Source organism: Anser brachyrhynchus, assembly GCF_964034855.1.
Source record: "Anser brachyrhynchus genome assembly, chromosome: 11".
NCBI lineage: Eukaryota > Metazoa > Chordata > Aves > Anseriformes > Anatidae > Anser > Anser brachyrhynchus.
In genome coordinates this window covers 5,452,576-5,471,873 of record NC_137706.1, presented here as the reverse complement: position 1 = coordinate 5,471,873, position 19,298 = coordinate 5,452,576, and the positions used below count along the sequence as shown (strand labels likewise).

Sequence of the window (19,298 nt, the reverse complement as noted above, 5' to 3'; positions counted from 1 at the left end):
CAAATAAATTGTTAAACTCTGGGGCTGTGTCTTAGCTCTGCACTGCTTGAAAAGATGATGTTTAAACAATTTGTGTCTATTAGTTTTTATTAGTTAAAAAAGCAGTGGCTGTCTCCCTTCTAATAGAACTTAATTAGCAGTAAATCTAAGTGTTTTCTTTTTTTTCCCACAATGCAAAATGCTGGGTTTCAAATGGTGAAAACGGATTTAAAAGCTCTAAAATACAACTCCAATAGATTTCAGAAAGGCATATTCTACAGCAGAACTGGGCCACTTCAAAATTTTAAACATAAAAAGGAAATCCGTAAAACTGACTTCAAGAAGAAACTAATTACATGCACTAACTGTAAAGCATGTATAAACACAAACATAACACATTTACTTTAAACTGGACAAGCTGCATGAAAAATCTCTTGTTGTTTGCAGTGTGAAGTAAGTGGCTTGTGTAACAGCAATTGAAAAAATAGCAGCCGACTTTCACAGTATGGATACTACTTATTCTGATAATTTCCTTGACAGGCATTGTGAGAGAATCTTTTCTTAATACATGATAAAGTAACACATAAATGTACTACTAATGCAGCTCAGAGTTCTCTGCTTCAGAACTTTAACCTCATTAAGTAAAAGAATAAAAACTTGTTGAACAGGAGGAGAAAACAGAAAGCCTGAGAAAAATAATTTACTATTTTCTTCTGTGTGATCTGGATGATTTTCACAGGACCAGCATCAAATGTCTGGTGATGGATATTTGTTCAGGGATAAAGAAGAGCAGCAAAAAGAGTTTTGAAAGCAGTACTGATTATTTTGAAATCATTTTCAGGCAATTACTGACCCAACCTACATTTCCATCCTTTTGCTTAGTAGAAATTGTCCTTTTTAGAAAGGATATTCTGGGAAAGAAGGTACAGACAAGATCCAAAACCAGACCAAGAACATATAATTAACACTGATTTGCAGAGCACACACAATATGGTATTTCTGCCAGGCATCTATCTGACAGTGTTTATGGCTTGTTCTGTGACGTCCTAGACCAAATCACCATATGCAAAACCCAAACTTACCTAGTTTCACTTCTGTTAAAGATCACAATTTTACTGTATTCATAAGAAATGTGGAGCTGTCTCATGAGGGGAAACTGTGAAGTAAAACAGGGTATCCTTAGTAGGGCCTTAAAAAAAAATTGGGTGTGAATCCACACACTTTTTGCACCTTTATTTTTTTTTCCTTTTTCCCAGTGTATGTTACTGACTAAGCTGTGTAGTGACTATAGTTCCTTAACTCTTAACTGACAGGATCATCTTAATGTTTAGAAATGATATGATTTTGTTGTTCCCAGCCATGTAAAATAATCATATATACTATCTGTTCTGCAGTGATAAAACTCTCAGAACTTATGTAATAAAACCATAGCCTTACAAGTGCTATGCAGTTGTGTAACATGCATTATTAGCCATGTTACTGAAGTACCACAGCTCACCGTGATGCCTCCGTTAACTTCATCGAGAATTTTACCATTTACTTCAGAGACAGGAAGGAAATTCTTGTCCTCAGAGCGTCTATATCTGACATTTGTCAGTCATTGGAAAAAAATATCCTACAAATTACTGAGTGTACTTACAAACATTGGGAAAAGGACAATGAAGCTATTCTCCATTTTCTCTGTTCTCAACTCTTTTTTTTTCTAACTGTTGCTACATTTTCTAGTTGTCTGTAATACACCATAGCTGCTGCACTGTTGTTTTTAAGGATGGTACCTTCCGTCTCCAGCTGGTTGCCCTGTTGATAGGGAGCCTGCTACAGTGTTCTGTAATGTGTGACTGTAGGCAGGTTATGTGCGGGTGGCACGTTTACTTTGCTTCCAGCTATATTGTTTGCTTCAGAAGTGTGGTTGTCATTCTTCACTATTTGCTACAAGCACTTGAGACTCTTGTCCACACAAATACTATGTTGATTGTATAAGATTTTCTGACACAAGTTTGGTTCTTAAGAAAAAAATAGCATAAGCCAGTTACCTATTATATTTTTCCCTTGGATGGAGGACACGAGTGTCAGCATACAGCAGAAAGTGTGGAAAGACTAGGATTTTTTTCAAAAATGGTGTCAATGTATATTTTTTTCCCAGCACACTGATGTTAAAATAAATTGTGCACTATTACATGCCAGTTTGTCTTCTCATTGAGGTCTGGGTTTCCAAGTGAAGTGGTTATTCTCTTTTTGCTATGTGACTTCTGGGTCTCCAGCAACTTTCACACTTAAGACTGGGACACTCTGCTCTGCATTGGTGCAGCCTCACCTTGAGAGCTGTGTGCAGTTTTGGGTGCTGCAATATAAGAAGGGCGTAAAACTGTTAGAGAGCGTCCAAAGGAGGACAGCAAAGATGGTCAAGAGTGTGGAAGGCAAGGTGTGTGAGGAGCAGCTTAGGTCACTTGGTTTGTTCAGCTCAGAGAAGGCTGAGAGGTGACCTCCTGGTGGCCTGCAGCCTGCTCCCGAGGGGAGCGGAGGGGCAGGTGCTGAGCTCTGCTCTCTGGGGACAGTGACAGGACCCAAGGGAACGGCATGGAACTGGCACAGGGGAGGGTCAGGCTGGGTGTTGGGAAAAGGTTCTGCACCCTTGGTCAGGCACTGAACAGGGTCCCCAGGGCAGTGGTCACAGTACCGATCCTGTAGCAGTTCAGGGAGCATTTGGACAACACTCTCAGACATAAGGTTTGGTTTTTGGGTTGTCCTGTGTGGAGCCAGGTGTTGGAACTGATGATCCCTGTGGGTCCCTTCCAACTCGGGATATTGTATGATTCTGTAATTCTATAATTCCATGAGAGTATAGCCCCAGCATCTCTTCTTCCAGGGTATACACAGGATGGATACACCATATGCTTTCTTATCAGGTGGAACGTATGTAATAACTATATAATGAGATTACCTGTCTGTCTGTAAATACTGATAGGGTCATGTTTTATGGTATCCAGATGATTTTTTTTAGTGCTATTAAGTATTTCCAGCATAGATGGGCTTCAGGAAAGCTTTGGTATTTGTCTACTTCCTCCCTAATGTGATTCTTTAGCTCCAGGAACTTCTTAATTGGTTTGTTTCTGTAAGTGAATTGTCTTGTGATGTTACAGAACCAGTGATATAGCACTAATCCATTTAAAGCCAAACGGCACGTATTCAGATTACAAATGACTGCAAGACTCCTGGAAATCTTGTGAATACTTACATGGAAAAAGGAATTTTGGCTGGGCTTTCAATGGAGGCTATAGATTGGCTCATACTGTACAATTTGGGCCCATAAGATATAGAATCAAGTGTTTTTATTTTCTACTGCCATTCCATGTTTCTCTGCTACTCAAGATGAATTTATCTCTTACCAATACAATTTTTTCCATCACTTCACAGTCATTAAATTTTACCACGTTTCTACAAGGTGGCATAATCCAGTCCCTAGCTGAAACTGAACAAAACTAAACTAGACATGCAAAGGTACTAAGGCTTCTAAATTTACCATTTATATGCTACTGATGCATCAAAACAGCAGTACAGCTTTTAACTACTTTTCAAGCATTTTCCTCAGTATGCGTGTTTCTGCCTTGCCTGGGCATATGCAAATTATCTAAAGTATTTCTTCAAGGTGAACTATTGAGAGCTTTAGTCCATTCTCAGCTAGATTCCTCATCGAATTAAGCAAAGCATGATTCCAAACACACAATTGCAATCGCCTGAACTGAATGCTGTGTGCATAAAATACATCATTTTGGTACTTTCCAAAGTTTTATGTGTCGTCTTTTTAGGTTAGAGTCTCCGAAGTAAGGAGTTAATGCCTGCTATCCAGCATTTATCAAGTTACTTGATGTTCTTAAATAGGTCTCTCTCAGTTACTGTTCCTCTTAAATCAAATTAACAGGAACTCTGCTATTAACTTAGGTCGTCTCTCACGTTTCAAGCAAGTTCCTTTTTAAGTCAAATATACTTCTGTGCATGTACATAGTCCTCAAACACTGAAAACTAGCAGTGTCGTCAATACAGGACATCATTGCTGAATACCCATAGTAAAGACATTAGGTGACCCCCAGCATTCATCACATCAAAAGATAGTAAGTTACAAAATAGCATTGTAGTTTACAGACGCTAATTAAAAGTGGATGCAGATGGAAACTTCTTGAAAGCATCTGTGGTGTACTGCACATACATGGCAATTAAGCGACAGGAAATACTGTGATCATTAAAAACATCATGACACTGATAATTTTAACCTGTACTTGTTGAACGATCGACTCAGTTGTTCCTCAGCAGAAGGGCTTCCTTCTTGGTCACTCATCTCACAGGTTTCATGCAGTTCCATCTCTGATACAGCCCTCAGTTTTGTTTGCTCTGATAACGCTGGGAAACGGCTATGCCTACGGTCTGGATAACAATAAAGACAGTTCTCTAATAGTTCCTACATAGTTCAAACAAACACCTACTGTATGATGTGGTGCTATCTTTGATGTTGCATTTAGGTAAATGGCAGTTTTTGGCAAACATAATTTCTTTTGACCTTTTATATATAGCCTTTTTTCCATATTCATATTTCCAATAGCCTTGAGAAGTACAGGTCAGAGTTAATATATAGGAATTTTGCAAATAAATTTGAAATTGTTACTCCACATAAACTCCTGCCTGGCCAATGAAGAATTGATTTCCTACTGTATCAAGTGGACAAGTAACAACCAAATATTTGTCCCTGTGGTGTTACTACGAGCCATGCTTTATAGTATAATGAGAATTTTATAAGAGAAGAGTAGAATGGTTAGGTCACCAGTGTCCTGAAGAATAAATACTGCTGTAACACCCTTTAAATTACTGTGGGTGTAATTCTTTGAAATAATGAGGTGAAGGAGATCAAAGTGGTGCTAAATCAACTGTGTTGAAGTACATCATTCACTGGTCACATTTCACTAGCACAGTTTACAGTTTTTGCAGGGAACTACATTAGTCCAGAAACCTCTTGGAGTGACCTCTTGGAACCATACCACATTTCGACCATCTGCCAAATGGTTCTTCCTGTAGGGCACGAAGACAATGGAAACATTAAAATACCCATATCTGCCAACATGGGCAGGTTCAGAAAACAGAAACTGCTCCCTGCTGTAGATGCATTTGATCAATAATGTGGATTGATCCTACTGTGTGTGCTCAGTCAGCCTGAAATAGAGAGTCTCTAACACACATGGTGGACAGGATGGCACACAACTGCGGTATTAGCTGGGTGTTGAAACCAGTTAGCTAGCTCAGGCATGGCAACTTGTGGCCATGCATCTGAACCAGAGAGTATTCCTTCCATTTTGATTCCTTTGTCTTATCAATCAGCTTTTATAGGGTAGAGAAGATAATTATTTTAATGGAAATAATAAACAATGCTCTTTCTCATCATACCTTCCTCTGTACCTTATAACAGGGTTTATCAAAAATCAATCTGTAAAAATCCACAATGCATGAAAATCTGCAATGCATTTAATTGAATCTGCAATATATGCATGTGTGAATTTAAACAGATTATGTGCATGAATTATGTGTGTGAATATATAGCTTTTTTTTTCCCGCTATCTTGTAGATTATTAGAAATAACAGATTCTAAAATTAGCTTTGCACATTTATGTATGCTAGTGGAGGAGGGGAAGGAGGAAAGAGAGTAATAGTGGATGAGCTAAGGCAGCCTGAGGCATTTTTCTGCCTACACAAGGCACAGACAGACAGAATGGATTGGGGACACTGTTCCAACAGTATCTTTACTCTTTTAGAAATGTGCAGCATTGGCTTTCTCCTTTTTTTCTCTGGATCTGATATGATGTTGTCAGGGACACAGAGTCCTTGACTTGCACCCAGCTGCAGAGGCCACCCTATGGAATAGTATTCATCCCCAAACCTTGTACCCACTGGAAGATTTAAGTCTGTTCTGCGACAGGCTCCTGCATAATATGTTCAGGTGGTATAAAGAAAAATCTCCCTGCACTGTCCTTGCAGTTACTTTAGAGAAAGACAAAACTTGAAAATATGTGATCTCAAAGACTTGGATTTATAACATATTTATAATCTGAATGCTTTTTCAAAAAAATGATAGTGTGAAAACACCCTAAGCAGCCTTTTCAAAACTGGAAATTAGCCGTAAAGTGCAATCTAAATGTATTAACATGCACGAGAACATTTGAGAATCTCCTTTGATGCTTTCATTTTCGTGTGACTGCCATAAAACTGCCGTAATTGATCTTGAAGAGATACACTAAGTGGACACCTGTTCATAAGTAAATTATGGTAAAATGTCTGTTGCCTTCTAGAGCAATTGGATCTCTAACTGTCAATTTAAAAGGTAATCAAGTTTTCAAGACACAACACAGACTAGAGCTATTTTAAAGGTCAAAATGGTTTTAGATTTAATTTTTTCTGACTTATTTTGTGAAAATCCTAATATTATTGGCCTTATTTTTTTTTTAATTTGTAAATAGCTGTAATACCATGATGTTTAAACCTGTTACTGAATGGATTGTTAAAAGACAGTATTTTAAATAAATTCTAAAAAGAAATTCTATACACAATCTTTGAACACATCCCTGTTATCATTACTGAGAAAATTCTAAATGACTTGAAAGATTTAAATTTGGAATATAATAGACATAAAAAAAATAAAGAAATAGGTCACTAGGATATAAATGTAAACACTGCATGTTCTTTTTCACATTATCACTGTGAACAGCTAGCAAAATATTTTTTCTCAAATATGCATGAATAATTCCTGATGTCCAAATAACATTTTGATTAACTTCAATTGTATTGTTGATATTTAATAACGCAATATTTTTCATGCAAGTGTTTATGTAGACAGGCATAAAAAATAATGCAACTCACAAGAAAAATGTGAAAGAGATCACTCACTACCGAAATTGTCTGTTTTTAAATATTATAGAAATGGAAAGGAAACTAAAACAGCGTTGTATTTCTCGGCTAAGCCTTGTCAGTAGTATTTAGGAATCCTTTTCCCTACCTTGATGTTACTCATTAATAGCAGCAATATTAATATACAGTATTTTGCTATCAGTTTAAATGTTCAACAACAATGTTCAATAACAATAACATCTATTTGTTGGATAAATTTTCCTTTGCATGATTTTTGCTTTTATACAAACCATACAGAGAACAAATACGCTCCCTTGTTTAGTGCAAGAGAGAAAGTAAACACTAATTATAGCAGATAACTATTAGTGTCAAAGGATTCCAAGACATTACCAATATACACTTAAGCATTTCAGAGCAGACAGTGACCTTACCTTCATAGCCAAGGAGAAAGCATGTCAGCAAGTTAGGACAGACCTCCTCCAAAACGGAACAAAAAGCAGAGAAAGCACTTGGGCCTTTTAAAGAGAGTTTATCTAAAAAATATTCAGTTCTCTTCTTGTAGCTCTCCTGAGACCAAATGTCTTTGTATTCCTCCAAGGAAAAGACTCTCTTGTAAACCAAATATGACAGCACTTTGTTCACATCCAGCTCCTCCAGTATTTTCTTTCTCTGATTGCTTGGGATTTCAGAAAGCCACTTATTCCTATTTTCATTTTCTCTTTTGGTGTATTTTGTACAGTTATAAAACCAAGATTTGGCTGTTCTTCCAAACATTTCGGTATTTAAATACTAATACAAAATGCTACCCCTGCATTTTTATGCAGTCTTCAGTATGCAAAATAAATATAATGTGGATGGATAGAATGCAAATACATACTGCCGTCTGTAATTATTGTAATTCTAATGGAATAAAGAAGGCCTACATACAAATTATAAAGAAATCTAGCTCAGTGCCTGCAGCCTCCTAAGAGGATTACGTTACACTAATTAGCCCTTTACAACTGTTAACAGCTTCTGAACCGTAACGATGAGACTGAGAATTGCTTAGTTACTGTTACTTTTTAATTCTGTAACTGATCTTCAAAGATATCCCTTTGCAAAAATGTAATTCGTTCAAGAAGAGAGCTGATCAAACTGAAATAATCTATACAAGCTGCTCCATGACAGTGTCTTCTGTACACTTCAATTTTGTATTCCTCAGAGACCATACCCAAATCACAGTATGTGCCCTCCACTTAATTGCTCTTTCATAAAATATTAACTTTATAATGCAATAAAATTATACATTTATAAAGCATGATTCTGTAAATATAGTGCAAGCCTATATCTGAAAGATAAGAAAAAGAAAGACTACAGAACAGGAATTTTTACTTTTTTTTTTTTAATGAATATCAATGCATGCCACTGTTAAGAATAGCAACATTTTTGTATGTTTATATCTCTTAACTGTGTCGAAGCAAAATAAAGCACAGTAGTAGCATCTATTTCATGAACCAAGTTTAACAGCGGTGATTACTGCGATCCTTGTGGAGGTGTTCTGCCACTGATAATCATTCACTGAAGGTCATGTTACATAAGCTTCCTTACACAAATGCTGCTTAATACATGGACTTTTTGTTCTTGTTTTCATAGTTTCTGTCAACACAAATTTTCTGTCTAGAAAAGCTATGAGTACTTCCTGCCTCCTCCCATTTCTTAGTCTAGTTTTTCTATTTTCATTACTTCCAACGGGTAATGCAACCATGTCCTCACTTGTACAGCCTTACCTGCAGTATTCCTTAAGGGTACTTTACCTATTGTGCAGCAAACAAGAACGTTTGGCCAATCTTTTAGGAAAATAAGGTTTATAATGTTTTCTGTCCTCACAATCATAAGAAGCAACCATTGCATCTTCCTGTCAGGCTGCTTCTGCTTCTGAAGTTGCAAGTGTTTATCAGTCAGCATTAAAGATGACCGTTGACCACTTCATCGTTTAGGAATTTTATTATGTGTATTACCAGCCAAACAATCAATTAGCCAGGCTTCACGCAGTTGTTTGGAAACATTGCTTGTCACCTTGTGGTTGGTTGTAGATATAACAAGCCTCATATGTGATATTGTCTGGAGTAAGGAGTGGAATTGCATGTTATTTTAATGGCACCCTTATAAACTATTATGGCTTATTGACCGTAGCAATGGGATTGTCACTGCCTCTGTAATCATCTGGAATCTACTCTGGTGCAGCTACCTATGCATTGCAGGGTATCACACACCACACAGTAGATGACCCACTTGGGGAGAAGTTAGGTGGTGAAAGGCATCTGAGTTCTTAACTAGTAGCCACGTAGTACAGCTAGCTGTGTGTGGGCAATATGCAGTAGGCAGAGAAAGTAGCCAACCTGTCTGGAACATCTTCTAGGCAACCTTTTAAAGTAAGTGCTCTTTTATGAGCTTAATTCCTAAAACTTCCTTTGATTTTCGAACCTCCGTAAGGTTAGTACAAATACTAACCCCCATTCTCTTCATGTTCTCAATCAAACCTCATGCTATTTTTTTTCTCCAGCTTGTTGTTCTCAGTAGTTCTTCTAATATTAATACTGTCATATCTCAGCAGGTAGAAAGATCCTGAAGAATCCTGTAGCTCCAGATATGTTAGCATCTTATGAATCAGCCTCCTCAGCCACTACAGCTTAAGGTGATAAGCTTTTCTGTTATTTCAGTAAATGAAACTTGAATCTCCCTCCTTACATGCTGTGTAGTTACTTCCAGTTTTGTAAACTGGAGAGTAAAATGCCAACATTCTGATTTGGTAATTATCAGAATTCCAAGAAAAATCCATACTTTGCAAAATCTGAGTACCATATAATGACAGAAGTTTGAAAGTATGTGTTGAGAAGCTGAAAACTGAGAAATGGGAGTGAAGTACAGTTAAGGGAGGAAACCAGAGAAATTGAAGGTGACAAAGGAGTAATTGGGACAAAAAGATATGTGGAAATAGACAGTGAAATAGAAGTTTTGTGGTGAAGAACTGTTGTTTTGCCAGGGTCAATGAATTGAGGGATTTAACTGCAATGACATGTAAACGAAGCCATGCAGCCTGACTGAACTTGCAATAGATGCACAATCTTTCCAAGCTCTCAGTCCTAGCCACGCAGAAACTCAAGGCTCTTCAGATGATTTACCTTGCTGCCAAGGTCCCAAGTTTTGCAGGTTATGTAAGGATGCTGTTCATTTCAGACCGCCTAATTTATTCTGACAGTGTATATTCCAAAAATAATGATAATAGAATGTTCACAAAAATTGGCCTTAAACAGGAAACATCCACAAGAAATAACCTCTGGCACTGGTTATTTGACCACCACTCGGGAGCAGCAGCGCGGGCCGCAGCACGGCTCCCCTCGGGCGGCTGCCGGCCCCGCCAAGGGGACACCACTCCGGGCAGCTCCGGGGGCCGGGCCGGGCCGGGCCCGCCCGTGTGTGGCGGCGCGGGGCGGGCCGGGGCCGGGCGGGGAGGCGGAGCGGGGCGGTGGCCCCAGTCCGGGCCCGCCGCGCAAGATGGCGGCGGCCGAGGCGGCGGTGCGGCGGCTGTGGCGACAGGAGCAGGAGCTACGCTGGCTGGCGGCGGAGGTCGGCCGCCTGAAGGAGAACGGGGCGCCGCTCTCGGCCGCCAGCTGCAGCCCCGAGGTGCAGCGGCTGAGGGCCGAGAACGAGAAGCTGCGATACCGCCTCCTGCACCTGCGCCGCAGCCTGGCGGCCGAGCTGGCCAGGGCAGCGCCGGCGGAGCCCCCGGCCGGCGGCGAGGTAGCGCTCGGGGCGCGCTGGGCCGGGCCGGGCCGGGGAGCAGAGGGGCTCACGGCGGCGGGCCGCGGTCCTGTGCGCTGAGCGAGGCCGCTCCCGACGGTCCCAGCCCGTTCGCAACCTGCTTTCACTGCGCGTTGGGCCGTTTAAACCGCGCAGGGTCTTGCTGGGAGCATCAGGTGGTGGAGGTTGAAGTAGGAATATTGAGGAAATGGTGTTAGAAGGCTGCTCGGTCAGCGGCCTGCCTGGGGCCGCTGGCCGTCAGAAGGTCGCAGCCTGCGTGGTGCTCTAAATGACATCCCTATGTGCTAAGGCATGTCCCTTAATGGGCTGAAAGGGTCTTTTGGGCCTGATGCTGGGCTGACCTGGTTTGTTTTGTTTCAGGGATTGCTGCGGAAAGTCTCAAAAGCATAGTGATATACTTAATGTTATTGTTTTTAGAAAGGCTCTAGTGAAAGTCCAACTGTTGCATTGAATCAAAATAAAGAGGAAAAGGAAAATGAAGTCAATGGACACAGGAGTGATGTAAGTGGTTTATTATTATTATTATTATTAAATAATATCTCATAATTAAAGGAGTATTGTTTGGCTAGGTTCAGGAAAGAGGTTGAAATCTGAAATATTTTGCTGTATTGAAATCCCAGGTTTTGGGAAGAAGACTTTCTATAGCTTGCGTATTGAAAAAAAATGTATTATCTACAAGCTTCATCATGCATCCCTAGATCTCTACTTTTTACGTAGCAACAGTATGTGGTCTTCTGGGAAGAAAGGGTCGGGATCCCATGCTTCCTAAAGAGAGCGGCGTTTCTTAAATAGTTAAACAGTGCGCACAATGACTGACTGAAAGAGGATGTTGGCAGCAGTAGCTGTAGTTTGACAGATCTTAATTCACTTTATGCTAGATTAATGGAAACTTCCCCTGAACTATCTTGAGTTACTTGGATTTGATGCTCTGCAAGGACTGGCTGAAGTGAGGTCTCGTTGGAATGACCCGAACTTCCTGTGTTGTCAACCAAATAAAAACTTGTGCGGGAGTATGGGCTTCCCTTTGAGGTCAAGCTTACAAAGAAAGCCATTTAGACCCAGATGGATGAAGGTGCATTGGAATATTGCAAAGTCGCTCTAAAACAGCAAGCTGGATGTGACTATCCTCTGTATAATTATTTACAAACGCTTTGCTGCATGTTTGTGTAAATTCCACTACACTGAATTCTGATCTCAGGTGGAACCTCTAAGAATGTTTTGGGACTGTATACCCCTTCGTTCAGTTTCTCTAGCAAGTAATTTTTGACTGCTGTATATCATTTCATTTATTTGTTATAACTACAGCATGAGCCAAGCTTCATAGAAGACAGACTGAAGCTTTATGAAGCACTGAAGAAAGAACATGATGCTTTGCTAGCTTACAGAGCAGCCAACCAGAGCAAACCTATCAAAATTATTCTGACAGATGGAAAGACAGTGGAAGGGGAATCATGGAAAACCACACCATATCAATTAGCTGTAGGAATCAGGTAACTTTCAGGTTGAAGGAGTTGTGCTTTTGGGGTGAGAAACACAACAATTAGTGAGACTGCTAGAAATTAAGAGATGTGTAAAGGTTTGTGAGTTACTGGCTAACTGTAGAAGTTTTAAAGTAGATCTCCAGCACTGAAAACAGTTGAATGAAATCTCAAGTACTCAAATGTTTATGCTTTAAGAGTAGAAAAATATTAAAAAAAAAAAAAAAAAAACAGAAACCAAAATTCAAGGTATTTAGGTTCTTCAAAACTTGGGTGGGGTTTAGAAACATAACCATTTTTGCAAATTTGAACCTAAATAATTTGTCCTCATCATTTGTGTTCCTTAGTCAAGGGTTGGCTTCAAATGCAGTCATAGCCAAAGTGAATGGTGAACTGTGGGACCTGGATCGTCCACTGGAGGGAAATTGTACTCTGGAGCTGCTTATGTTTGATGATGAAGAAGCACAAGCTGTATGTAAACACTTAGTGTTTTTTACTTGATTAAAAGAATTAATGGCTTGAAATTGGTTGCGGCGTTACAGTTTTTAAATCTTGAATTAAAAATATCCAAAAAACTATTGAAGTCATGTTTGTCATGATTTGACAAAGATGATTAGATATAAATTAGTTGTAATCTATAGGTGAAACAAATCTTACTGTTCTTTCCTCTTGTACATAAACAGGTTATTTCTCAACTGCGATTCAGATTTTGTACATAATGTCTAGATGTGTCTGCTAATTTGAAACAGTTTAATGCCTTCTAAGATGCGTGTCCTCTGGTTTGAGTGTTTTTGAAGATCAGACACTGAAGGCAACACTGAGGTTGTCTGAGAGTTTTCTAAAAATTGTCCAATATCCCATTTGAGTCATAAATGAAACGTATGCCTCCATGTTTCAGCAATATTTATTAGAAACTTAAGTAGGCATATCTTGGTCAATTAAATTATAAATATGCTTAGTGACATGCCCAGGATTTTTTGTGGGTTTCAAATGCTGCCCTGTGCTTATCTTTATGCACTGTAATTAGACTTCATTTTATCAAAAAATTATTCATATGATGAAGTTTGCTCAAGGTATTTTATGAGCCTTTAAGGCTATTAAGTGGTCTGAATTAATAGGGAGTTAGAGCATAAGACAGTTACTGATCTATGGAGTTTTTGACTCCCATCTTCTGACATTACACATAATGTGGTTTACAGTCTTGTCAATAAACATATTGTATGTGAACAACAGCAACTTAATTGGCTATATTGCTTTGGATGTGGTTAATACTGCATAGACTTCTAACTGACCAGAAAATAACTTGTAAATGAACAAAATACATTTAGTACGGTGACTGAGTTGTATAGAGGTACAATCATGTTTCAGTCTGAAATAAGATGAGGTTTTAATGCTAAAGCTGCCAGTGTATGGTTGAAGAAATTACCACATTAATAAATGTCTAATAAATATTTAGCATAGTTAAAAATGAGAACAGAAAATTGGTATAATTCTCACAGAATTTAAATAGAATTGATTCCAGTGTTTTTCCTGTCTGCAGCCATGCTTCTGTTTTGGTTTTTGTTTTTAATAATATAGTGCCAATGACCCCATGACATGCTCATCTGATTTTATTTGCAGGTTTATTGGCATTCAAGCGCTCATATTCTTGGAGAGGCTATGGAAGGTTATTATGGGGGCTGCTTGTGCTACGGACCACCAATTGAGAATGGATTTTACTATGACATGTACATTGAAGATAGGTAAAAAATCACTAAGAACTTTAACACTCAGTATCGAAGCTCTGTAATAAAGTTTTTTTTGTTTGTTTGTTTGTTTTTACTTTATAATGCTTCTGCATATTAAAATTAAAATCACATGTTTCTAGTATGGTTTAAAACCCACAGGTTAGCCCTTTTCGTGGTACCAGGGATGTGTGGTGTATGGAGGGAGAAACAGTGTGTAGATATGTATGTTTGTGTATATATTTAAATTCAAGAGCGGTGTTCAGACACCTGCTCCTAAAGACTTGCAGTTGTTGAATGCTCTATGAAAAAAATGTAGAGTGCTTGAGTAAAACTTTCTCAAGCTCATGAGAGACAGCTTCCTTGAAGAACCATGTGATTTTGGTTTAAATGTGACGTAGGCACTTGTAGAAATGGCACACATGCACGTAACTCATATTGGTGTTTACTGCTTGTCTAATCCTTGTGCGCAGCTTTACAATTCTGTTTTTTTCCTGGTTTATCTCCCTGTAGTCAGGGAGAATGCTAAATCTGCATCAGCTGATAAACTAGCTCTTCCAGTAGGGCTTGGCCTTTTTTTTTTCCCTTAAATCATATATACTTGAACCTAAATGGTCTTCCAGACATTTAAACAAAGACTATTTTGGGTTGATTTCAGTGAGATAGTTCAGGGTGATACCATTTGTATTTTGGAGATTAGTGTCTAAAAGTACAGTTAAATATAAGAAGCTAAGACAATATTGTGGCAAATGACAACATACCCCATGTTTTTCAAGTGAGACCACTGGAAAGTGGGCACTTGTATGATGTGAATATCAAAATAATTAACTTGTATTTATTTTGCCTTCCTCTGTTTGTTTAGAGGTGTATCCAGTACTGAATTCCCAGCACTAGAGAACCGCTGTAAAAATATCATAAAAGAGAAACAGGCTTTTGAAAGGCTGGAAGTCAAAAAGGAGATCCTATTAGACATGTTTAAGGTAAATCTTTGGAGTAGCTGTGATTCTGATACAATGATAAAATGCTGCATTTGACTAACTCATCAGAATACAACTCTCTGGTAAAACAAGGAAAAACTGTAGCATCCTTTTGCCCTTCTCCTATTCTTCTCAAGTGCTCAAGAGGTTTTCAAGCAATAATAAAACAATTTATTGTTGCAAAAAAAACCACCTTAAGCTCAATGAGATTATAGAGTGATTCGTACTCAAAAGGAGTATGTTCATTCTGGTTATCTTGCAGAGATGAGTCAAAAGAAAGCTTTGGTACGTAGTCCTCCATTTTTGTAGGGTGAATATTACCAGTCTCACTGTACTGTGTTTTAATTGACTCTCAGAAGCGCTTTGAGGTGTTCAGATGCTAATCCCCATGTTTAACATGCTGTCAGGGAAATGAAGATATTTGGTCTCTTTCCCCTTTTTTAATAACTCTTCTGAAAGGATGTTGAATGTTTGCATATATGTATGTGATCATGTGACTTTTTAGTTGTGATGGTCTTTTACTAATGTGTTTGCATTAATACATAATTTTAGAATAGACTTCTAGTAGCTGTTATAATGTTGTTCCTGACTTCTTATGTTTCCCCACACAGTATAACAAGTTTAAGTGTCGTATACTTAATGAGAAGGTGAACACACCGACTACCACAATATACAGGTAAACAAAATAAATTAAAAAGATATTACAAAAAATTATACAGTTATGTATATTGCATTTAAATTGAGAGGAGAATAAATTGTTTTTTCTTTTTCAATTTCTATACTTGCATAATTAGGACTTTACAAATAATATTCTTATTTATGTAAATTTAGATAGTTTCCTTCTCTGCTAGGACAGATCAGGTCTCCATTGGTGGGCAAATAGCAAATCTACCTCTCACTGCTTGCCTCATCAATAAAAAGATTAAAATAAGTTACCACTGAAATTGGATCACTAGATGTCATTAGTGACTGCATTTTAAAATGTTGGACTGTTTTGAAATAAACACATTCTTTTGATATATAGATGTGGTCCACTGATCGATCTCTGCAGGGGTCCACATGTGAGACACACTGGAAAAATTAAGGCCCTTAAAATATTTAAGGTAAGTTTAAATGAGTTGTATTTAAAATCTTAACTACAATAAGTTGGTCAGTTGATTTATTTATGTTTTTCCTGAAGTGATTATGCCAATGTCCTTTTGTATTGTTTTCTTTGCTTATTCTGAAAATGTGGCAAAGCTAATGTGGCAGTGCTGCTTTATGGCTGTTAGTATCTTCAGCACCATTGTATTTTCATGATAAATCAATATAAAATAAAATCAGTAGTATTTTGACCTTGTAAGATGGAGTCTTTCAGGTACGGGAGGCAAAGTGGGCACTGGCAGACTTAAGTGCTGCTGTTTAAAAAGTGGCAGTGCTGGCAGGAAGTATGTAGTTTCAATTACTTGCAGATGCTAATTTTGGTAATGTTAGACAGACCTCCTGGGAACATTCATCATATTTGCTTCTGCTGGCTTTCTAACTCAAGTCTATGGAACTCGAGAGTTACAGGGGTTTGGTGTTGGACTGTCAGACAGCTAGGATATAACTGTGAGAGTTATTTTCATTTTGTCATTTGTGTTCCCCTTTTGCATTATGTTTCAAACATAAACAAGTGCTGGCTTTTGTGTCTTTTTTTTTTTTAGAAGATACAATGTGATATAATAAAACATGACATGACGCTAGTTAAAATATGTTATCTAAGTCGAATAAGTATGACCTGACCAGTGACTCTTGTTTATGCTTTCTGCATTAGGTATGCTGACTAAAAGGCATTGGAAGTATCTCTAATATAAATATATGCTGGTTGACCGCATGTAATTCTCTTCCCAAGTTAAAAAGCGTAGCATTTGAATGCATTAGTGTTTATTCCTCCTCTTGTGGAGATAATATATTGCATATCTTAAATGATGGGTTTTGTGCATCAGAATTCCTCTACATATTGGGAGGGAAAAGCTGACATGGAAACTCTGCAGAGAATCTATGGAATATCCTTCCCTGATAATAAAATGATGAAGGAATGGGAAAAATTCCAAGAAGAAGCTAGAAACCGGGATCACAGGAAAATTGGAAAGGTATGCTATTAATTTCTGTTACTGAGAGTTTGTAAACTACTAGAAATCATCTTGCTGCTGTAATATTTCCTTTTTGTGAATAAAGTCTCAGTGTGTGAAGTAGTCATTTTCTGCAGTTAACTACTGGAGATATATCTGGAGTGTTACAGAACTCTGTTTTGCTTTTACATAGGACCAAGAACTCTTCTTCTTTCATGATTTGAGTCCTGGAAGCTGCTTTTTCCTCCCCAGGGGTGCCTTTCTTTATAACACACTCACAGATTTCATACGAGTAAGTATATACAGATTTAATTTCAAACAAGTTTAATGCTGATTGTTGATCTTAAGTGATAAGCTATTCATAACACTGAGCTGTCCTTGGAAAGATACGCATCTATGTATGTAAACATATGCCAGATTTTCCCTAGGATTTTACAGCTCAAACATTTTTCAGAAACAGGACATAGGAAAGCATTCTTACCTAACATGCTTTTTCCAGATGTGTGAAACCTACATGTGCAGTAGTCATTTACTTTCCCAGTAAACAGCCATCTTAAGAAAACAGTTAAAAAATAAAATAAAGAAATCAGGCTTTTGCTTGTAGAAAACTGTATCATCTTTTAAATGTTTTATTTGTTTTATAGGAGGAATATCGTAGGCGTAATTTTACTGAAGTTGTATCTCCAAATATCTTCAACAGTAAACTCTGGGAAGCTTCTGGGCACTGGCAGCACTACAGTGAAAATATGTTCTCTTTTGAGATAGAGAAGGAAACTTTTGCCCTTAAACCGATGAACTGTCCAGGACATTGGTTAGTACTTTGAGTTGAAAACCTTCTTATTTTACTGGATTTATCCCTTGTGGGGCTGAGGGGAAATCAAATGGAGTATCGATACATGTTACGTAAGTATGCAGTAGATTACTAAGCAACTAGTAAGTCCGGAGAGCTCCCTGACAGTGTCACAAGGGAGACCAAATAAAATTCTTGTAGGAAAATCTTAAGAGTAAGTCTATACTAAATGAGCTAGGTTTGTGTGAGATAATACTAGTCTGTACCAGTAGCAAATACAAATTATGTTGGTTAGAGAGGGACATGGGATACGGTGTGTCAAAAGCAGGTACAGATTAACAAGTTGTGATTTTATTCTCACTTTTTTTTCTAGGTGGTCTTTAGCAAGACTTTCAAAGTACCTTCCTTTCTCCATTTGCCTGTCTTTTTTGATGAGGATAACCTGAATGAATAAATGCTTAAAAATGCAAATACTATGTATATTGATCATTAGTTTCTGTGTTGTCTTAAGTCTTCTTTAAGAAATGTAAAAGCAGGGCTCCGTTGTGTTCCTTCTAGCTTGATGTTTGCCCATCGCCCACGGTCATGGAGGGAAATGCCTCTTAGACTTGCAGATTTTGGAGTTCTTCACCGAAATGAACTCTCTGGGACTTTAAGTGGCTTGACTCGTGTAAGGCGCTTCCAACAAGATGATGCTCACATCTTTTGCACAATAGAACAGGTAAAAACAAAACAAACAAACAAAAAAGCTATCCCACCTCTCCAACAGAGACTGACATAAAAAAATAAAAATCCCCAAAGTATCTCCCAAATTCCCCAAAGATTCCCTAAGTATTTTCACTCCAGTTGCATCATTTGTGTTTTATAACATAATGCTGCATTTGATATTTGTGTTAGGTTTAGGTGCTTCCTTCTTAGTCTTATATATATGTATAATGCATATATATTTTTTTTCCCTTGAGAAATATGTATTGGGCAAATACAACCCCAAAATGTAAAATCTTTTCCTTCCCTCATCTTCCCCCCTGCTTCCAAAAACAAAACAGCTGCTGATCGTGTTTTACTTGTCATAGTATGGCAATTGTTGAATAAATTGTTGAATAAATATTTAATTCTCAGTGAAGACCCAGATCATGCAATTTGGCTTTGGAAGCCTGAGCCTAACAAAAATATACTTTTCTTTCCCTGCTTTCAAACCGAAGTACCTCAGTTTTCTCTTACTTTGATTTGGTTTGTAGGATGTAATTTTCATATGTGATCATTTTTATTTAGTAGCTTCTTACTCTGATTATGAAGAATTCAGCAAATCCAATTATATCTTAATGTAAATAAATGTAAATAAAAATTTTTTCCTGTATTTTCATTTCAAACTACTTTATTTTGCTTATATTTAAGATTGAAGAGGAAATTAAGGGCTGTCTTGATTTCTTGAAGTCAGTTTATGCTGTCTTTGGCTTTACCTTTCAACTGCATCTTTCAACAAGACCAGAAAAATATCTAGGAGATTTAGAGATTTGGGATCATGCTGAAAAGGTAATTAATATTTTAAAAAACAAAAACAAAACATCTTT

General features: G+C 37.9%; 1 protein-coding gene across 4 annotated transcripts in view; it reads left to right on the top strand.

Moving 5' to 3' along the window:
• The first annotated feature begins 9,490 nt into the window (after window positions 1–9,490).
• The window catches only part of LOC308201143 (threonine--tRNA ligase 1, cytoplasmic-like), a 20,553-nt gene continuing 10,745 nt past the window's right edge, over window positions 9,491–19,298 (top strand). For 2 of the 4 annotated variants that reach the window (XM_080608013.1, XM_080608012.1), the window contains exons 1-13: window positions 10,363–10,644; window positions 11,083–11,166; window positions 11,971–12,155; window positions 12,491–12,614; window positions 13,764–13,885; window positions 14,730–14,847; window positions 15,456–15,520; window positions 15,869–15,947; window positions 16,812–16,958; window positions 17,131–17,229; window positions 17,582–17,748; window positions 18,286–18,448; window positions 19,123–19,260. In XM_080608013.1, coding sequence (XP_080464139.1) covers window positions 10,399–10,644; window positions 11,083–11,166; window positions 11,971–12,155; window positions 12,491–12,614; window positions 13,764–13,885; window positions 14,730–14,847; window positions 15,456–15,520; window positions 15,869–15,947; window positions 16,812–16,958; window positions 17,131–17,229; window positions 17,582–17,748; window positions 18,286–18,448; window positions 19,123–19,260 — 1,737 coding nt within the window. In that variant the 5' untranslated portion in view covers window positions 10,363–10,398. Of the gene's footprint in view, window positions 9,539–10,360; window positions 10,645–11,082; window positions 11,167–11,970; window positions 12,156–12,490; window positions 12,615–13,763; window positions 13,886–14,729; window positions 14,848–15,455; window positions 15,521–15,868; window positions 15,948–16,811; window positions 16,959–17,130; window positions 17,230–17,581; window positions 17,749–18,285; window positions 18,449–19,122; window positions 19,261–19,298 lie in introns of those variants that run through there. The other 2 variants (XM_080608014.1, XM_080608015.1) reach the window with 2 other exon arrangements.